Source organism: Hemiscyllium ocellatum, chromosome 7 (assembly GCF_020745735.1).
Source record: "Hemiscyllium ocellatum isolate sHemOce1 chromosome 7, sHemOce1.pat.X.cur, whole genome shotgun sequence".
In the NCBI taxonomy this organism is placed as follows: domain Eukaryota; kingdom Metazoa; phylum Chordata; class Chondrichthyes; order Orectolobiformes; family Hemiscylliidae; genus Hemiscyllium; species Hemiscyllium ocellatum.
In genome coordinates, this window is record NC_083407.1 from 19,550,328 (window position 1) to 19,575,209 (window position 24,882).

At 41.5% G+C, this 24,882-nt stretch overlaps 1 protein-coding gene across 1 annotated transcript in view; it reads right to left on the bottom strand.

Annotated features, from left to right (window-relative positions):
- Positions 1-24,882, bottom strand: part of LOC132817391 (contactin-associated protein-like 5) — an 899,316-nt gene that overhangs the window by 763,467 nt on the left and 110,967 nt on the right. The window contains exons 2-3 of the mRNA XM_060827811.1: positions 17,692-17,802; positions 3,686-3,879 (exon numbers count right to left, since the gene is read on the bottom strand). Of these exons, the coding sequence (XP_060683794.1) occupies positions 3,686-3,879; positions 17,692-17,802 (305 nt within the window). The remainder of the gene's footprint in view (positions 1-3,685; positions 3,880-17,691; positions 17,803-24,882) is intronic.

A 24,882-nucleotide genomic window follows, 5' to 3' on the forward strand; every position in this document is an offset into this window, starting at 1 on the left:
CTCAATTCCTTATTCATTGGACTGTTGTTCTTATTTTTCAAATGACCTTCAAGGTTGAAATGAAAGAATTGCTTCTGCCTTGAAATAAAAAAAAAAGCCAAACTGTTATCCTGGAATACAAATCTAACCTCCACTCAGTCAAAATTACACAATAACTTTGACACTTTTATTCATCAGAAGTAAACAGAAACAAATAAAAATAAATGTTAAAAAAAATCGTCAGTTGATTTTTGCAATGAATATTAGTGCATTGAGTCTCCTTATAGAGAGTTTTCCTTCCACAGATGGTATGTAGGGTGTACTCTTGCAAGTCTGGTCTTGCCAACAGCAACACATACTGTTCTGCAAAGGTCCGTGTCATTTGCTGGCATTGGCATTGGAGCAATGGTTTATGGGGTCAAGGATAAAGAGGGGAATGTTATGTTCATGCTAGCGGGTGTCTCTTTTGTAGGGTGTATGCAGAGGGGCATGTAAAATCTAATGGATGGCCATCTCACTGCTTTCCCATCCATTCCCCCAAGGGTTCATGAAATAGCACTGAAATATACAGCCTACCGTCATTTCCAGTAGCAATTAATAGATAATTGAGCTTTCTAATAAAGCAATGGAACCAAATAATACTCTGCTCACATGTTGTTGGTGTTGGGTAGGGGGACAGACAGATGGAAGTGGGTAGGCCATTTATTTAAACTGATCTGGTTAAAAAATTGGGAAGGAACACACCATTATTGATGTGACCATGAATGCCCCTTGCTTTCTCAAACCCTTGCGTAAGGCATGGTGACCCTTGGGTTCAACTGACTGCAAGTAACTTCTCTCGTTAATGAGAGATCAGCAGAATCCCCTCTAAGGCAATGAGGTAGATACTAAATGAATATTTTGCATCAGTATTTACTGTGGAAAAGGATATGGAAGATATAGAATGTAGGGAAATAGATGGTGACATCTTGCTAAATGTCCAGATTACAGAGGAGGAAGTGCTGGATGTCTTGAAACGGTTAAATGTGGATAAATCCCCAGGACCTGATTGGGTGTACCTGAGAACTCTGTGGGAAGCTAGAGAAGTGATTGCTGGGCCTCTTTCTGAGATATTTGTATCATCGATAGTCACAGGTGAGGTGCCGGAAGACTGGAGATTGGCAAACGTGCTGCCATTTTTTAAGAAGGGCGGTAAGGACAAGCCAGGGAACTATAGACTACTGAGCCTGACCTCAGTGGTGGGCAAGTTGTTGGAGAGAATCATGAGGAACAGTATGTCCATGTATTTGGAAAGTCAAGGACTGATTCAGGATAGTCAACATGGCTTTGTGTGTGGGAAATCATGTTTCACAAACTTGATTGAGTTTTTTGATGAAGTAGCCAAGAGGATTCATGAGGGCAGAGCAGTAGATGTGATCTATATGGACTTCAGTAAGGCATTCTACAAGGTTCCACATGGGAGACTGATTAGCAAGGTTAGATCTCATGAAATACAGGGAGAACTAGCCATTTGGACACAGAACTGGCTCAAAGGTAGAAGACAGAGGGTGGTGTTGGAGGGTTATTTTTCAGATTGGAGGCCTGTGACCAGTGGAGTGCCACAAGGATCAGTGCTGGGCCCTCTACTTTTTGTCATTTACACCAATGATTTGGATGCATGCATAAGAGGTACAGTTAGTAAGTTTGCAGATGACACCAAAATTGGAGGTGTAGTGGACAGGGAAGAGGGTTACCTCAGATTACAACAGGATCTTGACCAGATGGGCCAATGGGCTGAGAAGTGGCAGGTGGAGTTTAATTCAGATAAATGCAAGGTACTGCATTTTGGGAAAGCAAATCTTAGCAGGACTTATACACTTAATGGTAAGGTCCTGGGGAGTGTTGCTGAACAAAGAGACCTTGGAATGCAGGTTCATAGCTCCTTGAAAGTGGAGTCTCAGGTAGATAGGATAGTGAAGAAGGTGTTTGGTATGCTTTTCTTTATTGGTCAGAGTATTGAGTAGAGGAGTTAGGAGATCATTTTGGGGCTGTACGGGACATTGGTTAGACCACTGTTGGAATATTGCGTGCAATTCTGGTCTCCTTCCTATCGGAAAGATGTTGTGAAACTTGAAAGGGTTTACAAAAGATTTACAAGGATGTTGCCAGGTTTGGAGGATCTGAGCTATAGGGAGAGGCTGAACAGGCTGGGGCTGTTTTCCCTGGAGCATCGGAGGCTGAGGGGTGACATTATAGAGGTTTACAAAATTATGAGGGGCATGCATAGAATAAATAGGCAAAATCTTTTCCCTGGGGTCAGGGAGTCCAGAACTAGAGGGCATAGGTTTAGGGTGAGAGGGGAGAGATATAAAAGAGACCTAAGGGGCAACTTTTTCACCAGAGGGTGGTATGTGCACGGAATGAACTGCCAGAGGAAGTGGTGGAGGCTGGTACAATTGCAACATTTAAGAGGCATTTGGATGTGTATATGAATAGGAAGGGTTTGGAGTGATATGGGCCGGGTGCTGGCAGGTGAGACTAGATTGGGTTGGGATATCTGGTCGGCATGGATGGGTTGGACTGAAAGGTCTGTTTTCATGCTGTACATCTCTATGACTCTATGACTCTATGACCTTCACATCCTTCAAGTGGTGACCTCAGGGTAACAGGGGCTACTCCCCACCAAAAGCTTTCACAACCCAACTTGAAAGGTGATAAGATCAACCTCCCCCCACCCACCTCACCCTCCCAATCCCCGCAACCTCCCTACTTAGTCATCCCATCTGGACTCTAATCCTTTCACAACCTAATTTCCCAGGGCTGAACTGAGTTTGGGATCCATTGTTTTTCTTCTTGGATCCTCTTCACAGTCCCAGCAGTGTCCCTTATGAATTCTGTGGCTACTGCAGGCACCCACCAGAATGTCAAATTGTCCATCTGCTCTCGAGGTAGGACTTCTTCTCATTGAGGGAAGAGGCCTCACTCTCTCCTCCTTTAAGCCAACATCTGCTTCTTATGTTTCCATTGGTGAGTGAAACTAGGATGAGAGGGCACTGCCTCAAAATTTGGGGGAGCAGATTTAGGACTGAATTGAGAAGGAACTTCTTCACCCAGCAGGTTGTGAATCTGTGGAATTTCCTGCCCAGTGAAGGAGTTGAGGTTTTCTCATTGAATGCTTTTAAAGCTAAATGGATAATTTTTTGAACAAGAAAGGAATTAAGGGTAATGGTGAGAGGGAGGGTCAGTGAAGCTGAGGCCACGAATAGATCATCCATGACCTTATTGGATGGTGGAGCAGGCTTGAACGGTTAGGTGGCCCACGCCTGCTCCTAGTTCTTCTGTTCTTTTGCTCTTATTGCTATGGGGTGGCCTTTTGGTTTTAAAGATAGTCAGTTTGAAACCAACCACTATACTGTGGTGGGGTTGGATTGATGGTTGAGTAATACATAGCATCTTGTCCATTAAAAATTCAGCCTACAGAATGTTAAAGTGCAGCAACAATGATAAAATTGGGAACCATTTTTGACCAAAGACAATAAATTACAAAGTTGAAATGGAGGTTAAAAATAACAGGGTATTTTTATACATGGAAGTAAAATTATTAATTATTCTAACAATTGTGTGAGCTAATTGCATTACAGATTGTTCTTACTTCACAATTAGAATTTTCATTTTGATCTAACATTTTATACTGAGAAATTGAAAATAACTGTGTAAAAGAGCATACCCAAATACTGTCTTCCTGACGATATTGCTTCCAGTTCCTTCCAGTATCACTGAACATCAGCAGGTAACTTATAACCCAGTCTGAACTACCATATCGACCTTGAGTTGCTATGGCAGTAATCTCTGTCCTCTCACCGAGATCTAACTGCAACCATTGGTGTTTATTTGATTCCAGTGGGGACCAGCCACCTGCTCCTGAAATACAATGTTTTTGAAAGCAATTGGTAACATTGGGTTATTGACTTCAAGTAGTCAAGAAGTTCAAATTATGCATAATATTTAATAAACCAGCATGTTTTACATTCAAATCATATTCCAATTAATAGAAGGCAATAGATACATTAATTTCAGAAGATTTGTAAAGAAGACCTGATTATAATTTGTGAATTAATTGTGCAAGTGTAACAAATGCTTGCACATTCAGTGGTTGAAGACAAGTTAAGTAAATTGGCTCTATATTCACTGGAGTTCAGAAGAATTGAAAGGGATCTCGTAGAAAATTCTGAATAGGCTTGATAGGGTGGATGCTAAAAGGTTTTCTCCTGCTGGCTGTGAAATTGAAAGTGGAGGGGTGGGGCGTAGTCACAGGATAAGAGGCTAATCACTCAAAAGTGAAATGAGAAGTTACTTCACTCGAAGGGTTGTGGAATACTTAGAAATCCCGACCTCAGAGTATTATTGGATGCTCCATCACTGAATACACTTCAGGCAGACAGCTTCTAGGTCTCTTAGGGAGTGAAGGCATAAGGATTGTGGGCAGGAAAGAACAGTTGGAACCCAATATAAGCAATGATCAAAATGATAGGGTGAGCAAGCTCAATGACTTCTAGCCTTGCTCTTATTTTTTGTGCTAAGGCAAATAGGTTCAATGCAGTTAGGGGAATTGAGATAAATACATGAAGGAAACAGTCATTGAAGCACATGATGATTGGGTGAAGTGCAGTAGAGAGCAAAGAGGCTCATGGGGAGCATAAGCAATGGCATATATCTGCAGAGTCAGACCTATTTTTGTGAACTTACATTCACATAATGTGTTTTTCCTTCCAAATGTGCAGCTGAAATGTTAAAGATGGTCACACAGCTGGGACATTACAATTCATAGAAACGCAGAATCCCTACAGTGTGGTAGCAGGCCATTTGATCCATCGAGTCTTCACTGGCTCTCCAAACAGCATCACACCCAGATCCATCCTATCCCTGAAACCCTGCATTTCCCATGGTTATTCACCAAGCCTGCACACCCGCGGATATTATAGGACAACTTAGCATGGCTCATACTCCTAATCTTCACACCTTTGAGAGGAAAGCAGAACAACAATAGGAAACCAATACACACATGGGGAGAATATGCAAATGCCACACAGGCAGTCACCCGAGGCTGGAATCAAACCCTGGACCCTGGTGTTGTGTGACAGCAGTGCCAATCAGTGTGCCACTATGCTGCCCCAATTAGCTCTAGTGTCCTGGGTAAGGAAGAGAAGATTTGGATCAATTTCCCTCCAATCACAATGATTTGAACTCTGACAAATTAGAATGAAGTCAATAAAGAGTGTATTTTTAATTCATTTGTGGGCTGTGGGTGTCGCTGGCTGGCCAGCATTTATTGCTATCCCTAGTTGCCCTTGAGAAGGTGAAGGAGAGCTGCCCTCTTGAACTGCTGGAGCCCACTTGCTGTGGGTTGACCCACAATGCCATTAGGGAGGGAATTCCAGGGTTTTGACTGAGCAACAGTTAAAGGAACAGTAATATATTTCCTAGTCAGGATTGTGAGTGGCTTGAGGGGAACTTGAAGGTGGCAGTGTTCTCTTATATCTGCTGCCCTTGTCCTTCTAGATTGAAGGACAAAAAATAGTTATAATTGGTTTGCTTGACAGGAATTATATTCCAGCACCAAGACAGACCAACATAAATAGGGAGAAAAGCAACCATGCTGTTATGGAGAGTTTCATTGACATAAAACTGATATTAAGTGTCAAATGAACAGGAAGTGGTGAGGAATTGGGAGTTGCTACGCAAAATTGAGCAGTACAAACAAAAAGCAGAGGAAATGAAGCAGAGACATTTGCATCAATGTAATGGCAGCGAGAGGTATAACGATTCTGAGAGAACCATATGGGTCTTAGTACATATATTCCACACCTTTATTTCAAATGTGATTTTATCGCACATGTTTAGAAATGCAATGTGTGCAATTGTTCTCTCACAGGATTAAGACATTGCTGGCTAATCTGCTCTGGAAAGGGTAGTAGTGAACTATGATTAGATTAGATTACTTACAGTGTGGAAACAGGCCCTTTGGCCCAACAAGTCCAAAGCGACCCTCCGAAAAGCAACCCACCCAGACCTATTCCCCTACATTTACCCCTTCACCTAACACTTTGAGCAATTTAGCATGGCCAATTCATCTAACCAGCACATCTTCGGACTGTGGGAGGAAATCTGCGCAGACACAGGGAGAATGTGCAAACTCCACACATACAGTTGCCTGAGGCAGGAATTGAACCCAGGTCCCGGCGCTATGAGGCAGCTGTGCTAACCATTGTGCCACCATGCTGCCCAAGAACTATCTTCTTGAGCCACTTCTAGTCCATGTGTTTTAAGTATACACACACGTGTTAATAGAAAGGGAATTCCCAGACATTGACCCAGCGACAGTGAATGAACTGTGAGGTAGTTCCGAGTCAGGATGACATACAGCTTGAAGGGGCACTTGCAAGTGGTGATAAATGGAACTAACTGGTACTGGATTAGTGGTGCTGGAAGAGCACAGCTGTCCAGGCAGCATCCAAAGAGCAGCGAAATCGACATTTCGGGCAAAAGCCCTTCATCATGAATAAAGGCAGAGAGCCTGAAGATGGAGAGATAAGCTAGAGGAGGGTGGGAGTGGGGAGAAAGTAGCATAGAGTACAATAGGTTAGTGGGGGAGGGGATGAAGGTAATAAGTCAGGGAGAAGAGAGTGGAGTGGATAGGTGGACAAGGAGCTCGGCAGGTAGGACAAGTCCGGACAAGTCAGGGGGACAGTGCTGAACTGGAAGTTTGGAACGAGGGTGAGGTGGGGGAAGGGGAAATGAGGAAACTGTTGAAGTCCACAACTTCAACCCCAGGGCATCAATGTGAACTTCAACATTTTCCTCATTTCCCCTTCCCCCACCTCACCCTAGTTCCAAACTTCCAGCTCAGCACTGTCCCCATGACTTGTCCTACCTGCCAAGCTTCTTTTTCACCTATCCACTCCACTCTCTTCTCCCTGACCTATCACCTTCATCCCCTCCCCCACTCACCTATTGTACTCTATGCTACTTTCTCCCCACTCCCACCCTCCTCTAGCCTATCTCTTCACGCTTCAGGCTCTCTGCCTTTATTCCTGATGAAGGGTTTTTGCCCGAAACGTCGATTTCACTGCTCCTCGGATGCTGCCTGAACTGCTGTGCTCTTCCAGCACCATTAATCCAGAATCTGGTTTCCAGCATCTGCAGTCATTGTTTGTACCTCATTTATCTGGTACCTTTGTCTTTCTCACTTGGAGAGGTCACAGATTTAAAAGGTGTTGCTGATATAATCATGGGATGAGAGGGTTGTCCAATGAGGGGAGGGGAGAAAAATGGGTCTAAGGACCCTTCAGTTTAGAAGAATGGCAAGATAATAGCTTATTTTCCCTGGCTGGAGAGACCAAAATATCTCAGATAAGCAGTCAATCATTTATGACTGAAATGAGGAGAAATTTCTTCACTCAGAGGGTTCACAGTCTTTGAAATTGTCCACCCAAGAATATTATGATGCAGAGGTGCTGATTGAAATGAGATGGACAAATTCAGTGATGAAGGAGCAGCATTCTGAAAGCTTGTGATTTCAAATAAACCTGTTGGACTATAACTTGGTGTCTTGTGACTTCTGATAAGAATACTGTGGATGTTATGCCATTGAACGTATCCTGAGACTCATCTATTTTTGAACTTAAAAGGAATCCAACAATATGGGAATAAAACAGGAAAGTGGATTTGAGGTTGAAGATCAGTCATGATATTACTGAGAGACAGATCTTCATATGCTTTCCTCTTGTTCTGATCTCTGATGCATACGGTGTTCGAGCAATTAAATCACTAGCAAAGGATCTTGGTGCAGAGAATAATCTTGTAAGGAAAGCTTTTGTTTCTGTTTGTTCATGGTGTTTGGACATCATGGACTAGGCTTGCATTTATTGCTTATCCCTAATTCCCCCAGAGAAAGTGGTAATGAATTGCCTTTTTGAATTGCGGCAACTATCAGGATTGGTACCATCATTTATCAGCAAGCAATCAAATGTATTTTTGCCAGTGGATCTATTCTTTCATGCAGAGCAAAGTGTAGTAACATGCATGACTCCCAATGCTTTGTCCTCCTAACAGGTGCTTGTGGGCAGAAATTGAAATTCTGAAATGTTGCAAAATCTCAGGATCATCCATCAATAACGCCAGTGACTATAAAAAGGGAGGTGTAGTTAGAGGGCAACAAGTGTAACAAATGATGGCGTGGCGTATGCGTTCAAAGTTAAAAGAACATTGACTGAAAGCCTCAGGCAAATTAAGGATATTGGTTGGACAATAGGCCAAGGAAAGTCAGAAGAGCGTTTAATGACTTCCATTTATTTTATTTTGTTGATTTCACATTGGCGATTATCCTACTACCGTTTGTGAAAATGCTGACATGCCTCACTCATTTTTCTAAGAAATTATTCTCAGAATGAGGGAGTTGCTGGTGAGACTAACATTTACTGCCTGCCTCTAATTGCCCAGAGGATAGTTAAGAGTCAACCACATTGCTGAGAGTTTGGAGTCACATGTAGGCCAGACCAGGTCAGGAAGGCCGTTTCCTTCTTGAAAGGACATTAGTGAACCAGATGGGTTGTTCCTGACCATCATCAATGGATGCACAGTCATTGCTGGTCTCTTAATTCTAGACTTACCAAATTCAAATTTTCCACCATTTGCAATGATGGGATTCAAGCCCAGGAGTCCAGAAAATAATATTGCTAAGCCATTGCCTCCCTGTTATTGCAAAGTATTATTCAAGGGAGTAATGCAATACTGACTGTGTGCAAAATACATCTCTGAGACAGAAGCAGGATTAAACATTGGCAAGGTTTCCAGATTGCAATACTTCATCGGTGTAAATGAGAAAACTGGACTGTGTTTTTTTATATATATATATAAATTATGCTATCAGTTCTTGTGCTTTTCTCTCAGTTCACAACCTTTCAAATCATTATTTTCGAAGTGCGGTGACTCATCTTAATGGACCACTGTGCCTAATTTGCATTAACAAATTCAGAAATTTAAAATGGTCAAACTTGAAGGTGAAACACAAATGTGTTTGGTTGAATTTGAAAAGTTAGCCTGCAGCCGAGAAAATTTACAAGTGGCTGGAACAGTTGCAAATGAAATTTACCACAGATGATGCAAAAATACATGCATATTGGAAGAGTTACCAACTTTACATTCTCTACAGAGGATCAAATTGAAAGGATTGAGAGATATTACAGATTCTGCGTTTAATTTGTACAATCACCACGAGCCAAGGATTAACAGAGTGGAGCAGCTGAAGGTCCAAGAACAGCTTTGAGGAAGGGTCACTGGATACGGAATGTTAACTCGGATTTCACAGATGCCACCAGATCTGCTGAGCTTTTTCCAGGAATTTCAGTTTCTGTTTCTGATTTACAGCAATCGTTCTTTCAGTTGAGACAGAGATGTGGGACAGGGAACAAGATGGTGTGTTGAAGTTGCAGACAACTGGAAACTCAGGGTTTTCTTTCCCAACAGAAAAGTTAGATTTTTCCAGGTTTGATATGAGATAACTGTTGAAGATCCCATGGATTTATTTTAAAATAATTTTTAAAAACAGGTAAACTCCAAATATCAGTTCAAAGAACAAAAAGCAGAAATATCGCCTTCCCTTTAAATGAGGACTGAATGGTGCCAAGGATCCTGGGCACAAATGAACAAATCATAAGAAGCAGAGTTGCAGATCAGCAAAGTGATTAAAGGTATTGTGAAAGCATTGGAATTTATTTATGAAACTAAAGACTTCAGATGTTCTCAAGCTATGTTAACTCAAAGTCAAGAGTGTGGTGCTGGAAAGGCACAGCAGGTCAGGCAGCATCTGAGGGGCAGGAGAATTGACATTTTGGGTATAAGCCCTTCATGCCCAAAACATCAATTCTCCTGCTCCTTAGATGCTGCCTGACCTGCTGTGTCTTTCCAGCATCACACTCTCAACTCTGATCTCCAGCATCTGCAGTCCTCACTTTCTCCTTATGTTAAACTCATACAGAATCCAAGGGAGGCCACGTTTAAAATCCTGGCCTCCTCAAAGACATGGGGTAAAGAAACTTTACAAGGGTGGCACCAAATCTAAGAGATTATAGGCATTTGATAAGATTGAATTCATTAGGGACTAGAAAAGGAGCAAACTAAGGAAGGCCAGATCGTGATCTTTAAAATTCTGAATGGATCAGCAAAATAGACATGGAGAGAACATTTCCACTTGCGGGAGAATGACAGATGATAAATATTACAGTTACCAATAAATCCATTAAGGAGGTAAAGAAAATTCACTTGCAGTAGTGAGAAAGCAAAGCTCACTGCAACATAATGTTTTTTGGGTGAATATTTCAGATGTTTTCTAAATGACACCATAAAATTACATGAGAGAAAGGCAAATTGACAAATATGAAAGGTTGGGAAGAGACAAATGGAATGGAAGGAAATGAGTGGGGTGCAAGTATCAATTCAAAATAGTTGAGGCAAATGGATTAATTTTCAAGAATTCATTCCTGGGGGTGGGGCGACATTAGCTTTATTGCCTAGCGAGCAGTCAGAAATCTATTACTTTGCTGTGGGACTGGAGTCACATGTAGACCAGATCAGGCAACAACAGCAGATTTCCTTTCCTGAAGGACATTCATGAACTAACTGGGTTTTACAACAAACGATAGTGGTTGCCATGGGCTAGATTTTATTGATTTTTATTTACTGCTTTTTGAACTTCACCTTCTGCAAATATAGGATTCTAGTCTATATCCTGGAACATTAGTCTGTGTTCTGGATCACCAGTCCAGGGATATTACTGATAGGGTCAAGGCACACTCATAGAAACTAGTGAAAAAAAAGAATTACGATGGAGGTGATAAGATTCTTTCCGGATGCTTGGATAGAAAGTTATCCTTCATTGCTTGCATCTCATGGTGTTCTCCCATTGTTACATAAGGAAATGCTACAGGGATTCTGCATTAATAGTCACACTGTTTCTATACAGTGCTGCCTCAGGCAAGAACATTGATCCTGCTATTTTTGCAAGAAAACGCAAAAGTGAGGCGCAAATATAAATTGCTGAGATACATAGACAGGTTAAAGAAGTGTAGTGACAAAGTATAATATGGAGAAAAGTAAGGATATCCACTATGGCAGTCAGAATAGACAGTAGACAAGCAGGAGACTGGAAGAACAAAGCAAGCTAGGCAGCATCAGGAAGTGGAGAGTCAACGCTTCAGGTATAACCCTTCTTCAGGGTTTACTTTGGATTCTAGAATCTGCAGGGGGTTTTTTTTGTCTCAGAGTCATAAGTCATAGAGACTTACAGCACGAAAACAGAACCTTCGGTCCAACTCATTCATGCTGACCAGATTTCCCAACCCAATTTAGTCACACCTACCAGCACCCAGCCCATATCACTCCAATCCCTTTTCCCATTTATATACCCAGCCAAATGTTTTTCAAATGTTACAATTTTACAAGCCTCCACCACATCCTCTGGCAGCTCATTCCATATCCGTACCACCCTCTGCGTGAAAACGTTGTCCCTTAGGTCTCTTTTATATATTTCCCCTCTCACCCTAAACCTATGCCCTCTAGTTCTGGACTCCCCCACTCCAGAGAAAAGACTTTGTTTATTTACCCTATCCATGTCCCTCATGATTTTGTAAACCTCTGTCAGGTCACCCCTCAGCCTCTGATGCTCCAGGGAAAACAGCCCGGGCCTGTCCAGCCTCTCCTTAGAGCTCAAATCTTCCAACCGTGGCAGCATCCTTGTAAGTCTTTTATGAACTCTTTCAAGTTTCACAACATCTTTCCAATAGGAAGGAGACCAGAATTGCATGCAATATTCCAACAATGGCCTAACCAATGTCCTGTACAGCCGCAGCATGACCTCCCAACACCTGTACTCAATACTCTGACCAATAAAGGAAAGCATACCAAATGTCTTCTCCACTATCCTATCTACCTGAGACTCCACTTTCAAGGAGCTATGAACCTGTACTCCAAGGTCTCTTTGTTCAGCAACACACCCAGGACCTTACTATTAAGAGTATAAGTCCTGCTAAGATTTGCTTTCCCAAAATGCAGTACCTCACATTTAGCTGAATTAAACTCCATTTGCCGCTTCACAGTCCATTGGCCCATCTTGTCAAGATCCTGTTGTAATCTGAGGTAACCTTCTTCGCTGTCCACCACACCTCCAATTTTGGTGTCATCTGCAAACTTACTAGCTATACCTACTATGCTCACATTCAAATCATTGATATAAATGATGAAAAGTAGTGGACCCATCACTGATCTTGTGGCACTCCACTGGTCACAGGCCTCCAGTCTGAATAACAACCCTCCATCACCACCCTCTGTCTTCTACCTTTGAGTCAGTTCTGTATCCAAATGGCTAGTTCCCTCTGTATTCCGTGAGATCTAACCTAACTGACCAGCATCCCATTGCTAGCTCTGTTGAACGCCTTACTGAAATCCATATAGACCACTCTATCTTCGTCAATCCTCTTTGTTACTTCTTCAAAAAAACTCAATCAAGTTTGTGAGACATGATTTCCCATGCAAAAAAGCTATGTTGACTATCCCTAATCAGTCCTTGCCTTTCCAGTCAAAATTGAAAAGTGAAATATTTTTTAAACGAGTTTGAAATGTTACATTTTGATGTTCAGACATGCTTATACAAGAATACAAAGTTAGCACATGGGTACCACGATGAATCTTGACAGCAATTTGCATGTTTAAATTAGAATCCCTACTTTGTGGAAGCAGGCTCATCAAGGCATACCAACACTCTCAAGAACATCCCACCCAATCCCCATAATCCTGCACCTACCATGGTGTATCCACCTAACCTGCTCATCCCTGGACAGTTTAGTATGGCCAATCAACATAACCTGCACATGTTTGGACTGTGGGAGGAAACTAAAACACCTAATGTAAACCCATGGAGACAAAGGGAGAACATCCAAACTCCACCAGACAGTTGCTAATGCCAGGATCAAAACCGGTTCCCTGGGTCTGTGAGGCAGCAGTGCTAACCACGGAGTCACCATGCCACATTGCTGACTTGTATTCGAAGAAAATTGTCGAACAGGGATAAAGAAATCTTTCTAGAGGGAGGCCAGATGGCCTCCTTCTTCAAGGACCGCAGATTCCCCCCAGACGTGATCGACGATGCCTTCCACCGCATCTCCTCCACTTCCCGCTCCTCCGCCCTTGAGCCCCGCCCCTCCAACTGCCATCAAGACAGAACTCCACTGGTTCTCACCTACCACCCCACCAACCTCCGTATACAGCGTATCATCCGTCGTCATTTCCGCCAACTCCAAACGGACCCCACCACCAGGGATATATTTCCCTCCCCTCCCCTATCAGCGTTCCGCAAAGACCACTCCCTTCGTGACTCCCTCGTCAGGTCCACACGCCCCACCAACCCAACCTCCACTCCCGGCACCTTCCCCTGCAACCGCAGGAAATGCAAAACTTGTGCCCACACCTCCTCCCTTACTTCTCTCCAAGGCCCCAAGGGATCCTTCCATATCCGCCACAAATTCACCTGCACCTCCACTCACATCATCTATTGCATCCGCTGCACCCGAAGTGGCCTCCTCTATATTGGGGAGACAGGCCGCCTACTTGCAGAACGCTTCTGGGAACACCTCTGGGACGCCCGAACCAACCAACCCAACCACCCCATGGATCAACACTTTAACTCTCCCTCCCACTCCACCGAAGACATGCAGGTCCTTGGACTCCTCCATCGCATAACAACACGACGGTTGGAGGAAGAGCGCCTCATCTTCCGCCTGGGAACCCTCCAGCCACAAGGGATGAACTCGGATTTCTCCAGTTTCCTCATTTCCCCTCCCCCCACCTTGTCTCAGTCGATTTCCTTGAACTCAGCACCACCCTCCTAACCTGCAATCCTCTTCCTGACCTCTCCGCCCCCACCCCACTCCAGCCTATCACCCTCACCTTGACCTCCTTCCACCTATCACATCTCCATCGCCCCTCCCCCAAGGCCCTCCTCCCTACCTTTTATCTTAGCCTGTCTGGCACCCTCTCCTCATTCCTGATAAAGGGCTCTGGCCTGATACGTTGAATTTCCTGTTCCTTGGATGCTGCCTAACCTGCTGTGCTTTAACCAGTAACACATTTTCAGCTCAATAAAGAAATCTTTCTCCAATTCTATTGAACGTTGAGACTATATGAAGAGCTAACGCTTGAAACATCAACTCTCCTAATCCTCGGATGCTGCTTGCCCAGCTGTGTTTTTCCAGCACTACTCCTGACAAAATGAACATATGACAACAGTAAGCCACTCAGTCCTTTGAGCCTGCTTAGGTATTCAATAAGATCATGACTAATCTGATTTTGCCATCAATTCTACATTCTTACATAACCATAATAACGTTTCAGACCACATCTGGAGTATTATGTGTAGTTTTGGGCTCCACATCTAAGGAAGATTATGATCAGTCTGCTAGTGTTACAGTGAAATTTCACTGGATTGGAATCAGAAGGGTGGCCTATACAGAAAACCTCAGGTAATTGGGCTTGTGCTTTATTGAGCTTACAATGGTGAGGAATGATTTCAGTGGAACATACAAACTTCTGGAGGGCATTAACTGAGTTAAAAGTGAAAGGGTCTCTCCCTTGGCTGGGAAACCTGGAACATAGGGTGACAGACTCGTGATAAAATTGCAGTCAGTTAAGACTGAAATGAGGAGAAACTTATTTCCTTTGAGAGTTATGAATCCTTGGTATTCTCTACACCAGAGCACAGTGGATCCTCCTTCATCAGATATATTCAAGCCTCATGCTTTATCTTGTGCTTTAAGCAAATACTGATACTCCACATTGAGCTACTTGTCTGGAGTATCTCTGGGTTATAAACATCTACATGTACACTGTCCCTGAGGCTGCTTGGTCCTTATCTTTACTTACAGCTCTTCAATTCCTTATGTACAATGAAACTCAATTATGTTTATCTCTACAAAGTAAATCGTCAACTAGAGCTCTCTAATGTAATGTCTAAAACTTTTCTCTTTATATGTTCAGTTTTCACTGTTGTCTTCACACTATTTTAAAATAATTCATGGGATGTGAATGTTGCTAGCAGAGTTTGCATTTATTGCCCATCCCTGGACACCATTTGAGAAAGTGGAGATGAGCTGCCTTTTTGAAATGCTGCCATTGACTTGGCGTAGACACACTGACTTCAGGACAGCATTTCTGGACTTTGACCCAGTGACACTGAAGGGAGAGTTTTATCTTCCAAAGTCAGGATAACAGTGGCTTGGTCAGGAAATTGCAGACATTGGTGCTCCCACTTATCTGTTTTCCCTGTCCTTTGAACTGGTACTGGTCATGTCTTTGGAAAAAATGGCCGAAGGAGCCTTGGTGAGTTAGTGCAGAGCAACTTGTAGATGGTACACACTGCTATTACTGAGGGTCAGTGATTGAGGGAGTGAATGTTTTTAGATGCAAGATGGCTGCTTTGCCCTGACTGGCATCAAACTTCTTAATGGTTATGATGCCTCACCCAGAGATGTTGGGAGTATTCCATCACAATCTTGACCTAAGTTTTTTAGATGGTAGACAAGCTCTGGTGATTCAGGAAGTGAGTCACTCACTGCAGGATTTCTTGACTCTGAATTGCCCTTGTAGCTATTGTATTAATATGGTGAATATAGTTCTGTTTCTGGTCAGTTGTAGCCCCCCAGAATGTTGATAATGAGAGATTCAGTGATGGCGATGCCATTGAATGTCAAGGGGTGACGATTAGATTGTCTATTGTTAATGATAATCATTGTGTTATGTGAATTTTAACTGTCACTTGTCAGCCCAAACTATGGATAGTGTCCAGGTCTTGCTGCACGTGGACATGGACTGATTCAGCATCTGAGGAAATACGAATAGTGCCAAACATTGTGCAAGTATGAGCAAACATCCCTACTTCTGGTCATTGATGAAGGAGTTGAATATGGTTGGACCTAGGATACTATCCTGATGATCTCCTGCAGAGATGTCCTGGAGCTGAGCTGACTGGCCTTAACAAATTCAACCATCTTCCTATGTGTCAGGTATGATTCCACACAAAGCAGAATGTTCTCCCCCCTGATTCCCATTGGCTCAGGGTCTCCTTGATGCTACACATGGTCGAATGCAGCCTTGATGTTCAGGGCTACAACTCTCACCTCATCTCTTTTGTTCATTTTTGAACAAAAGCTGTAATGAGGTCAAGAGCTATAGGGCCTAAGCTTTAGTGAGTAGGTTACTGCTAGATAAGTGCTTGATGGCACTGTGCTTGATAGCACTATCAATGACACCTTCCATCATTTTACTGATGATCGAGGTCCTGCTTTTTATGAACAGGACATACCTAGCAAATTTATATATTGTTGAGAGATGCTCATATTGTAGCTGTACTAGAACAGCTTGCCTTGGGTGTGGTAAGTTCTGGAGCACAAATCTTCAGGACTATTGATGGCTTGTTATCAGAACGTTATCTGGATTGCAGTATCCAGTGTCTCTGACATTTTCTTGTGGAGTGAATCGTAGTGGTTAAAGACTGCTGTGGTGGGATTTGAACCCGGTTGTCAGGAACATTACTGGGGTGTGTGGATTACTAATCCAGTGACAATCCTCGAGAACATTGTCTCCCTTCTCTTACTGATATCAGAGTCATGTGATCCATTACACTGTCATGATTTACATGAATCTCACTATATTGCAACCAGAGTGGATAGATTTTAGATATTTCAGCCAATTGAGATGTATGGAGAGTGGAGAGGAAGGTGAAGTTGAAGCAGAATATCAGCCATGACAGTCATTCGACCGCTGTTACTATTTTTTTACCTTTTTTAATATCCTTACATTTATTTTTAAATTCATTTACAGCGTGAGGGTGTCACTGCATGGGCCAGTATTAATTACCTATCCTTTGTTGCCCAGAGGGCAGTTAAGAATGAACAGCATTGCTGTGGGCCTGGAGTCACATGTCGTTCAGACCAGGTAAAGAAGGCAGTTTTCTTCAAGAAAGGGAATGAGTGAACCAGATTTTGTTTTCCCCAACAAACAACAATTGCCATTATTAGAGATTTTCATTGAATTTACATTCCATCATCTGCTGCGGCAGGATTTGAACCCAGGTACCCAAGACATCATCTGGGTCTCTGGATTAACAGTCCCGTGATTATGCCAGTATGTCATCGCCTCCCTCCTCTTCAAGTTATATCATATGCATTTTTAATTTTCATATGAGCTAAAGGAATAGGAAGATGGGATCAAGGTTAAAATCGTACTCTTCAAGTATGAAAATGGTCTTTTCTCAGTGATAATGACTGGATGGATTTGTAAAAGCTCAGTTTAAAATGCAGCCAGATATTATGAGTAAGGTATCTCATGTTGGGTTTTGTACAATTGTGAACAACATGCCTTTTTTCAGCAAAATTTTTAAAAATATGTGAAAACAAAGACAGAAGGAGAAGAACGGCACCATCATTATTATGTTTGCTAAAGGTTTTTTTTTAATTTTGAGAAAGGACTGTGGAGAGAATCATCCACTGCCTGAACTTCTAAAATGAATAGTTTGAAGTGCAAGTTATAGCATCTGACCTTTCACACTCATCAAACTGATGAAAATGAATATGTCTTTTCATTGTTATTCAAGACCAGCAGCATAAACATGAATAGCCTGCATCTTACCATCGCGTCTGTTGAGCTTTGCAAAGCCAGGGCTGTGACTGCTAGACAACTCTGAGGAAGAATCGAACACCGACTGAGGCAAATCAGACACTAAGTGATCATCGCAGTCATCTGCCAGACAAAGAAAAGCATTAAATTTAAATCAATTAGCTGCGCAATATGTTTCTGCCATTTGCAAGTACAGCAGAGAATCTTAACAAAGCCTTTAGAGCCCTCGATGGCTGTTAAGCTAAAATCGCTGACATATTGCAAATCAAAAATCTGTTCAGTCTATTAGATTATGAGCACATAAATAGCTCTCGCACATTCTAAAACAATTTATACATCTGTCTGTTTGCATAGTTTTATAATTTTTAAAAAAATTTTTCAACTCCTTCTTAAGTACCCATCACTGCCACTGTATCCACCCAAATGAAGGATCCATCTGTGGCCGGTTAGCAGTTCATTGCCAAATAAATCATGCAACTTGTCAATATAAGGTAAACAAGAACTGATGAGATTCAATTCATCTTCCTCTTAGTTCCCTCACTGAAGTGTCCATGTCTCAAACTAATGCCTCCCTTTAAGCAGCCCAACTGGGATAGAGAATGCACTACATGAAATTGGGAGCTTTGTCATTACTACACTATAGCTTAACATAGTAATTGAATAAGATGCTAAACCAACAGAACAAGCCTAAAGCGTTTCTTAGCTTAAATGAATAAAGTAAACAGCAATAGCAGGAATGAAGAAATAAAAAATGATTGCCTATCCAACTGTTGATTAGAGATGCACTACAAGAAAATGCACCCATTGACAGGTGTCTCAAACTATTATCCAGGTAGTTCCCATAACATAGAAAAGTTTGCACTGGGAAAATTGCAAACGCTCATTAGCCTAATATACACTCAGGGAGTCCATTAATAACAACGTTTGGAAGTACTGATGTTCATCTGATCATAAATATTCACTATACTCTCAGCTTCTGTCATGACAGATGGTTTCTAGTGTACACATTCATTCAATGAGTAACAGTTTATAAACAAATTATCCTGATTTATTTCATCTGTAAAATTATTCTAAATTGTGCATCCAGTGAAGTAAAAAACATTAAGGAAAGCGTAAATGTTGCTATCTTAGCAAGCACGGACTATCAATATTCAACTTCCATCATCTGATAAAACTTTCTTGGACTAAAGTAACTGCTAAAAAGAACAAACATTGAACGAAAATTGTTACTGTGGTTGCATGACTAGATTGAGCCAACTTAGTGGAGGCTGGTACAATTACTGCATTTAAAAGGCATCTGGATGGGTATATGAATAGGAAGTCTTTAGAGGGATATGGGCCAAATCCTGGCAAATGGGACTAAACTAGGATAACTGGTTGGCATGAAAGAGTTGGACCAAATGGTCTGTTTCCGTGCTGTACATCTTTATGACTTTATGACTCTCTGGAACCATCAGGAAACAAGGAACAGTCTGAGTTCAAATTATCATCATTTTAAAAGGAATTGAAACTCAGATCCATTTCTTCTGGTTCATTCATACCTTTCTTGAACTTACACATTGGGATGAAAGTCACCTCCATGTCATCAAGTTTGAAACAAAACAATGCTACAAATCACTGGAATCCATAGAAGAACCTTGGTTCAGGCAACAGCTTTTGAGTAGCAAATATTAAAAAAAATGCCGGAAGAAAATGAAAAAGTGAATTGAAAGCAACGAGAAGCTCAAAGCTCAATCGCACTGTCTCTCTAAACCTTGCAGTTACTGGCAAGGAGAAAGAAATTTGTAAAAACAGCAATTCACCAAGTACTGAAGGTTATCTGCAAGCATTAACAATACTGAAGAAACAACAGCTAAAGAGTTGTGACTCCAATTATCTTCACAACTAAAAGACTCCAAGAACTGTAAAAGACAATAGCCTTTATCCTTTTGCTGTGCCAAGTACCCTTCCCTATTCATTTTAGCTTATTACTTACGTTTGCCTGTGTATTTGACAATTGCTGAATAAAATCTGAAACAACTGCAGGGGCTGTAAATGAGAAACAACAACAGAAATTGCTGGAAAAGCTTAGTAGGTCTGGCAGCATCTGTGGAGAGCAGAGTTAATGTTTTGGGTCAAGTGACCCTTCCTCAGAACTGGGCCCCAACTCTGAGGAAAGGTCACCTGACCTGAGATGTTAACTCTGATTTTGAGGATTTCTAAGATTCACCAGTTTGAGTATAAACCATTACCTCATGAACGGTGATCTTAGCAAATTCCACACAGAGAAATAGAACTTTTCTTCTAAATATGTATGTGGACTATTTTAATCATTAAATTCATTTGCTTTTTTTAGAGTCGTTCAGGGATGTCACTGGCTAGGCTTTTTAATAGCATGGCGTTAAAAGTCATGCAGGAGATCTGCACCAGTGTAGGAACTTTGTCAAGGTTCATGAGCTGCTTCTTGTGTTGGAGGGCGCATAAGTCCGGGTAAGCCTTGCTGCATGGAGCCATCTTGCCCCATAACCATTTCATGGCTTTCAAGTCTTTCATTAATTTCAGGTTGGCCTTCCACCCCAGTGAAGAGGAACATTCTCATCTAGCAGATTCACGCAATCTGAACACCAGCATTCTCTTATTCCAGAAGCCAGTTCCCAACACTGAGAAACCAGGAGCTCCACCTGAGAGATAAGCATAAGGTCGCACCAATGGTAGACTGGCAGACCCAGGAAAAGTTGGGTGTGCTGCTGCAGTTTGGATTGACAAGGTAATGTCGACTGGAAATGCCAGGAAGGGAGGCAGAGGTGCAGGGTCCTGACCAGGATGAATGCCCAAACCTAAACCCTGCATCCAACAAACTGACCATGATATTGCCGGACTTTACTCAATCATTTTCAAAACACAGAATAGTCTGAAAAGCCTGACATAGTAGATGATTAGAATGATGCTTCCTTTGGTAAGAAAATCCAGAACTAAGATGTACACTTCAGGGGTTCTTTCATTTAAAATGGAGCTGAAAAGGCATTCCTTCTCTGAGTGTAACTAACTATTGGAATTCTCTACCCGAGAAAGTGCAATGGACACTGATCAATGAATACATTCAAAGCTGAATTAGATTTTTGATTGATAATGGAGTGAACAGTTATGGAGGACCAGTAGAAAAATAGAGTTGAGACCACAATCTATGTTGCTACTGAATAGCAGTACAAGCTTGATGGGCTGGATGGCCTATCCCTACTCCTATTATGATTAGTGCTGTGTAACCAAATAATGCCAACAATCTGAGTAGAATTTGCCAGTGGTCTGCATTCCTCCTGTACCATCAAGAACATGTCATGAACCTGCCAGTGGTTTCCTGGTGGCAAAATGGAGTATGTGGCTGCAGCCAGCATTCCAGGCCTGGCCTTAAGAGACATTGCCCACCCAACTGGCCACAACTGCATTTTCCCTCCAGGATGCTGGCAGTGCACTACAATGTGGAGGCATCATCCCTCTTTCCCCACTGCAACAACTTTGCCTGTGCTGGAGGGCTGTTGTTGACTCTTTAGCTTTGAGAACTTGTCATGCTCTCCTTCAATAGATGGAGAGAGTGCAATTTGGGGAAGATCATTAACTGGACTCGATACAACATGAGGTCAGCACCTATGTGGGTCAATTGATGATGATCGATTCTGACAATGGATTCTTGCTCCAAATCCCAAAACTTTGCTCAAAAGTGTCCCAAATTGTAGTCAGTGTCATAAAAAAAGAGCTTTCACATTGAAAGAGTCCCAAACTCTATTTTATTAAATTTGAACATAAATGGGCCAATTTAATCAGGACCAAGCACATTTGTTTTTATTGTTTCTTTGGATATATAGGCATTTGCTGATTACTCTTAAACTGAATGGTTTTCTGGGCCTTTTCCCAGGGCAGTTAAGAATATTGCTATGAGTCTGGAGTCACCTATAGGTCATCCCAGGTAAGGATGGTATAGTTCCTTCCTTGGATGGGGCTTTATGAAAAATCAGCAATAGCTTTATGGTCACCATGACTGAAATGAACTTTCAATTAAATATTAAATTTGAATTTAAATTAAAACAAGAAAATCAGGAATTGAAATCTGAAGCAATTCTGAAGAAAGGTCACTCGACCGGAAACATTAACTCTGCTTTCTTTCCACAGATGCATGCCAGACCTGCTGCCTTTTTCCAACAATTTGAATTGTTTTCTGAGATCTCATAAGATGGCCATGAAATGATCAAGTACAGATCATCAAACAAGTGGAACCTCCCTACAGTTTTGAAATATATTGATTATGGATTTTTTGTGGATTATATATTGAACGCTCAGTTCTACAAACTCAAGATGTACTTTTCAGAATGATTGAGTGCATTCCTTGATTTAGTCAATGGGAATTTCATTTTATAGGATCATCTGTTACTGTAGTAACTCCCGTATTTTTAAGTGAATAGACTCTTCCCCAAAGGTTTTACCAATGTACAATCACAAAAAAAAAATTACAGGAGGAAAAACCCAATGAGCTGCTTTAATCTAGTTTTAATTTTCCAGTTGAAATGGCACTGAATCACAGAACACTATTAATTAGTGTGAAACTACCTAGGGAAGTATGATAAACAATAATTACTCTTAGTGTTTGAGTACTGCCACTTATTTATCACAGCATTATAATTTCTTTGAAAAATATTCATTAATATCAACACAACGATATCTACTCTATTCCATCATATAAGGAACTGAGTGAATGTATTGATGAGAGCTAAATCACAGATGACTGTGTGATATTTTGTTTGAGTCAACATGATCATGCTCCAAGCCTTATCTTTTTGATTAACCTCAGTGCCATATACTTAACTGTCTCATCATATCTTGTAAACCCTTCTTTCAATCTGCTGAACCAATTTACACTGCAGCTTTTTTCTGTTAAATTTGAAGATCCAACAGCCATTGTTAAATCTAACTTCCATTTTTTAAACGTGCCTCCTCCCTACACTCCATCCTCTTTACAATATTTGAAATGTTTATCAGAAACACATTGGAAGAAGCTGTCATTTGCAACAAATAAAGGTGAGGGTAAATGGTAAACCATCCTTAAATGGAGGAGCTGAGATCAGCTTCTTGCGGTCTTCCCAAATTATCATAATCTTAAATTTTATTTATGTTAACTTTAATTCTCCTCTTCTCAAAAATGAAGTCTAATTTCCTTTGTCTTTCTTTCCAGCATAGGTCTTGATGTATAAAATTTTCTTAGATATTTTTCACTTCCAAAGTCTGACTCTCTGTTATAAATTGTTTGAAGTGAATACATGCTCCAGCTTAGGATCTTATCCAGCAATAAAATATGCTTTGATAAATAATTTGTTCCAATGTTAATGCAATGCAACAGCTCGTTTATTTTTAATGTAGCCATGAGATCATCCAAAATTCAGCAAAAAAGCAAATCCTCCTCAGGCTTTACCTTGGTTAAATTGGCACCTCAATAATTCAACTCTCATCCTCACTTTCAAATCTTTCCATGATAACTGCCCTCCCTCTCTATGATATTTCCTTCAATTCCACAGTCCATATGATATTAGCACTCATCAAATTGTGACTTGTTGAACATATCTGATTTTAATAGTTCATCATTTCGCTACGCCAGGAGCAGCATTGGCCTCAAGCTCTGGAATTCATCTCCTGTCGCATTCCTGCTTTTGTATGGGAGCTCAGAACCAGAGCAATGAGGGTTAAACATTTAGATGGCTCCCATTTAAGAAGGAGGTGAGAAGATTTCTTTTTTACTTAGGAGTGTTGTTAGTCAGTGGAATTGTCCACTCAGAGAACAGTCAAGGATGAATCATTGAATGCATGCATAAGATTTTTCATTGATGAGGGAGCTGCTGATTCTACTGGACAGGAAAGTGGAGTTGAGTCCACACCAAGATCAGTTATGATGTTATCAATTTGGCAGATCAAGATAGAGAGGTCTAATTCTTATATTCTCATGTTTTAAGGCAGTCCTTCACTCCTATCTCCACAGTCAAGCTCTTGGCCATCTGACCTAATACCTCCTTGCTGAATGTTAAATCTCCACCCTTTTATACATCAGTAAAATGTTGGAAAGATATATTACTGTTCCTTCAATGTCATGTGGACAAAATCCTGAAATTTCCTACCTAATGGCATCATGGATCTACCTACAGCACATGGACTGCAATAATTCAAGATGGCAGGTGACCACCACCTTCACAAGGGCAACTAGGGATGGGAAAAAAAATGCTTCATTAGCTAGCTACACCCAAACCACACGAATGAAGGCAAAGCTTGGAATGTTTCATTATCAAAAGACAAATAAATGCAACTGGTGATTAAATAGGTTTATCAACAATCATCTTTTGATTTCTTACTAACAAGCAGATAATTTCACAGCCATCAACTGGCCCAATTATCTTAAGTTCCTAAACCTTCTGAATCTGGCTTCACTTTTCCCCCTCAATTCAGAACATGGTTGGACACTTAACAGTCTGGCTTGTAAGATGGATAAAAAGAGAGGAGGTATAACAGTCTAGGTCAGAGATAGTATCATTATCCTTGAACAAGATGTTGTTCCTGAATTAGAATCTATATGGTCTCCATACTTGAGAAAGGATGCATTGGTTCTGGAAGGCGAACAGAGGAAGCTCGCTAGGTTGATTCTGGAGTTGAGAGGGTTGGCTTAGGAGGACAGATTGAGTCATTTGGGATGATAATTATTTGAATTTAGAATAATGAGTAGGGCATCTGATAGAAACATGTGAATTCATTGAGGGAATAGATAAGATAGAAGCAGGGAGGTTGTTTCCACTGGCAGGTGAAACTAGAATGAGGGGGTATAGCCTCAAAATAAGGGGAAGCAGATTTAAGACTGAGTTGAGGAGGAACTTCGTCGGCTCAAAGGGTGAATCTGTGAGATTCACTGCCCAGTGAAGCAGTTGAGGCTACCTTGTTGAATGTTTTTAAGGCAAAACTAAATCGATTTTTGAAAAGTAAATAAATTAAGGGTTATTGTAAGCATGTGGGGAAGTGGAACTGAGTCCACAAAAACATCAGCCATGATCTTATAGAAGCTGCCAGAGGAAGTGGTGGAGGCTGGTACAATTGCAACATTTAAAAGGCATTTGGAGGGATATGGGCCAGGTGCTGGCAGGTGGGGCTTGATTGGGCTGGGATATCTGGTTGGCATGGACGGGTTGGACCAAAGGGTCT